At 44.1% G+C, this 3,346-nt stretch overlaps 1 protein-coding gene across 4 annotated transcripts in view; it reads left to right on the top strand.

The window, feature by feature from the left end:
- Positions 1 to 2,466: 2,466 nt before the first annotated feature.
- LOC111872805 overlaps positions 2,467 to 3,346 on the top strand; it is a 7,512-nt gene continuing 6,632 nt past the window's right edge. For 2 of the 4 annotated variants that reach the window (XM_023867003.2, XM_023867012.2), the window contains exon 1: positions 2,469 to 2,719. Coding sequence is in view for 1 of the 4 variants with exons in the window: in XM_023867021.2 (XP_023722789.1) it covers positions 2,699 to 2,719 (21 nt within the window). In the remaining 3 variants the exon portion in view is untranslated. Of the gene's footprint in view, positions 2,720 to 3,346 lie in introns of all 4 variants that reach the window. The other 2 variants (XM_023867021.2, XM_023867029.2) reach the window with 2 other exon arrangements.

Below are 3,346 nucleotides of genomic sequence, written 5' to 3'. Positions count from 1 at the left end.
GCCTGTTACGTGGCGCGTGCCAGTGACGTGGCGCATGTTACGTGGAACATGTTACGCAATTGCCGTGTGCTCCTATGTAACCGCACCATGCAGGAACTTCAGCAATGATGTTTATTTACATTCTTAATTACAATGTACTACAAGTAAACGAACTGTATTACTGTTAACAAAAGATGATACAGAATTGACCCCAGCAGGCGCCAAGGACGACATATGGGCTTTCTGAGGGACAAGCAAGCTGCAGGTCACTTGAAACCCCCAGAACGGAGCAGGAAGTATCCCGCTGCGTTTTCTGCTTAACTTCGACGGTGCGAGTCTTTGAAAATTTGAGACTTGACAGATACGAGTCGCAATAATTTTCGGAGAGGCGTACCTAGCGGTCGTTAGCGTACCTTAATTTATTTGAGAGCTGTCAGAAGGACCGTCTCGTACTTAGGCCCAAATTAACATGGATCTTGTTAGGGATTAGCTGAATGTAAATGAAAGTAACACCCAAATTTTAGGTTCAGGCAATCAGCAAAATTTCAGAGGAGAGGAAACCGGTCGTTCCCGGAACCGTCAGGACTTCTGGCTCTCCGGAGTAGTCAGTCGCAAAAAGGGAATAACAGGAGTCAGTAGTAACCTCCCGGACGTTAAATCGGTGTTGGCCGAGTCCGGTGTACAAATTCAAAGCGCTACAGCCTTGTAATGTGTAATTCTAGTTCACATTTACAATAAAGAGCAGCAGTGTTTGTGAAGTGTGAGTTTTAAGTGTTCTCTCTCTCCTTCTGTGGGCAAGGCCCAGAAGTCGCCCTGAGACAGAATCTCATCCTGCGGTCTGAGCAGTCGGAACCTCAAACGCCCGCCTATCCATATCCCCCCCTTTGTTTTCCCCGTTCCAAATTCGTGGATTTCACCCAAGTCCACTGGCGCCCATACAAATTCAAATTCAGAGTAATCCCACACCCTACCCTGAACCAGACGACAACAAGGAAGCGGCGGATGAAAGTGGAGACCAATGTAAGGGCACTAAGTGGACAGTTATGAGTGGCGAGTTATAAATGCCGACCAACTTGTGGGGCTAGAAGTCTCACTGAGCGGTTAAACACATATAAGTGACGCCAAACGTGTAGGCGAACGAAACAGTTATACTTGTTACGTAATCGCCGACGTCTTGTTCACTGTACAATGTCGTTTTTCTTTCTTGGGCCTTCGACTGTTATTTTCATGTTGCATTAATATTTAATTTCGTATATGCTCCTATTGTTTTCTTTAGGTTCTAGCTCTCATGAAAAACAGAGGCAGTGGTTCTTTTGTTTGACGCGATGTTCGACGTTTAGTATGTTGCGGACAGGGCCGCGCCATAGCTCAAGCGGTTAGGCGCTGGCTTCCCACCGCGGCGGCCCGGGTTCGATTCCGGGTCTGGTCAAGTGGGATTTATGATGGACAAAGTGGCGCTGGTGCGGGTTTTCTCCGAGTACTTCGGTTTCCCCTGCCAATCGACATTCCACCAATTGCTCCACAGTCACCCTCACCTATCATCTGGGGCTGGTACAATAGGCCAGAAGTGGCGCAGTACAAGGGAATTAGTCCCACCCCACTAGCAGTAAAGAAAAATAATGTTGCGGACAGTATGACCTTGTTTTTGTAGTTCCTCTTTTATTTCGTCTTCTTGGTTGTTTATTTTAAGTGTTCGTTGCTGTTTCATTTGTCTCATTTGTTTACATCTCCTCTCTGAGAGAGTTAGAGCCCTTCATATCTTTTCTTAACCCCTTGCTAAGTGTAGGTTGTTCAAATATTTGGGAATGACAGTAACAAATCAAGACTCTGCATGGAAAAGAATTAAGAGCAGGTTAAATTAATATTTGCTACCATTTGATTCAAAATATTTTTCTTCCCATTTTCCACATTATAAAGATTAAAATATACAAAGGTGTAACTTTGCCTGCTATTCTGTGTAGGTATGAAACTTGATCTCGCCCTAAAGAAAGAACGCAGGTAGAGGGGTTTTGAGAATAGGACAGCGAGGAGAATATGTAAATCAGTTACGTGGCACATGTTATGCATTCGCCGTGTGCACTTGTTACCTAATCGCTGACGTCTGGTTCACTGTACAATGTCGTTTTTCTTTCTTGGGGCTTCGACTGTTATTTTCATAATGCATTAATATTTAATTTCGTATATGCTCTTATTGTTTTCTTTAGGTTCTAGGTCTCATGAAAAACAAAGAGAGCGGTTCTTTTGCTTGACACGATGTCTGACGTTTAGTATGTTGCGGACAGGGCCGCGCCATAACTCAAGCAGTTAGTCACTGGCTTACCAACGCGGCGGCCCGGGTTCGATCCCGGGTCCGGTCAAGTGAGATTTGGGTGGACAAAGTGGCGCGGGGGAAGGTTTTCTCCGAGTACTTCGGATTCCCCTGCCAATCTTCATTCCACCAATTACTCCACAATCACCCTCACCCATCATCTGGGGCTGGTACGATAGGCCAGAAGTGGCCGCAGTACAAGGGACTTAGGCCAACCCCACTAGCAGTAAAGAAAAATAATGTTGCCGACAGTATGACCTTGTTTTTGTAGTTCCTCATTTATTTCGTGATCTTGGTTGTTTGTTTTTAGTGTTCGTTGCTGTTTCATTTGTCTCAGTTTATATCTCCCATCTGAGAGAGAGAGCTGTTCTGTCCGCATCAGGCTCCGTAGGTTTCCTATCCTGGAAGAACATGGCGGCGCCGACATGGCAGGTTAGTGACTGTGATACAATTTTAAGTGTAGAAATAAACTGTGTTATAAGGAAATACAGTGAAGCTATTGGAAATTTTAATAATGTAACTGGGGAAGGTGACAGAGATGATATTTTAGATATTGACCTGGACTTGGAAGAGTTATGTGAATTTAGGCATATGGCAGTCCGTCCGCGTGTGAGAGAGGTTATGAATGTTTTGATAGGAAATTGGAACATTAAATGAAAACAAGGAAGAGTAGTAATAAGGGACTGGAAGTCTCGGTAACTAAAGGGTCCGAGACAGTTTTCGGGATCGGGACCAGAAAGAGAAGTGAGAATACACATACTATCCAAAATATTCCATTAGGATTACTACGCAAACTAGAAACAACCGTAAATAAAGCCGAATAAAAGTAGCATATCAAGTAATTCAGTATCTACAGTGCGTCCTGCTACATTAGAATTAGTAAAAGATAAAGTAAGTGCTAAACGAAAAATAGTGCTTATTGGTGAAAGCTATGCTAGAGGGTGAGCCAGTAAATTGCAGGAGAAACTTAAAGAACAATATAAAGTGACAGGGTATGTCATACCTGGTGCTGAAGCGGCAGTTTTGACCCGAATAGCACAGCAGGAAATAAGTGGACTG

This window comes from Cryptotermes secundus, unplaced genomic scaffold (genome assembly GCF_002891405.2).
Source record: "Cryptotermes secundus unplaced genomic scaffold, Csec_1.0 scaffold1021, whole genome shotgun sequence".
In the NCBI taxonomy this organism is placed as follows: domain Eukaryota; kingdom Metazoa; phylum Arthropoda; class Insecta; order Blattodea; family Kalotermitidae; genus Cryptotermes; species Cryptotermes secundus.
The sequence above is the reverse complement of the archived record's forward strand: the minus strand, read 5'-3'. Positions and strand labels throughout refer to the sequence as shown.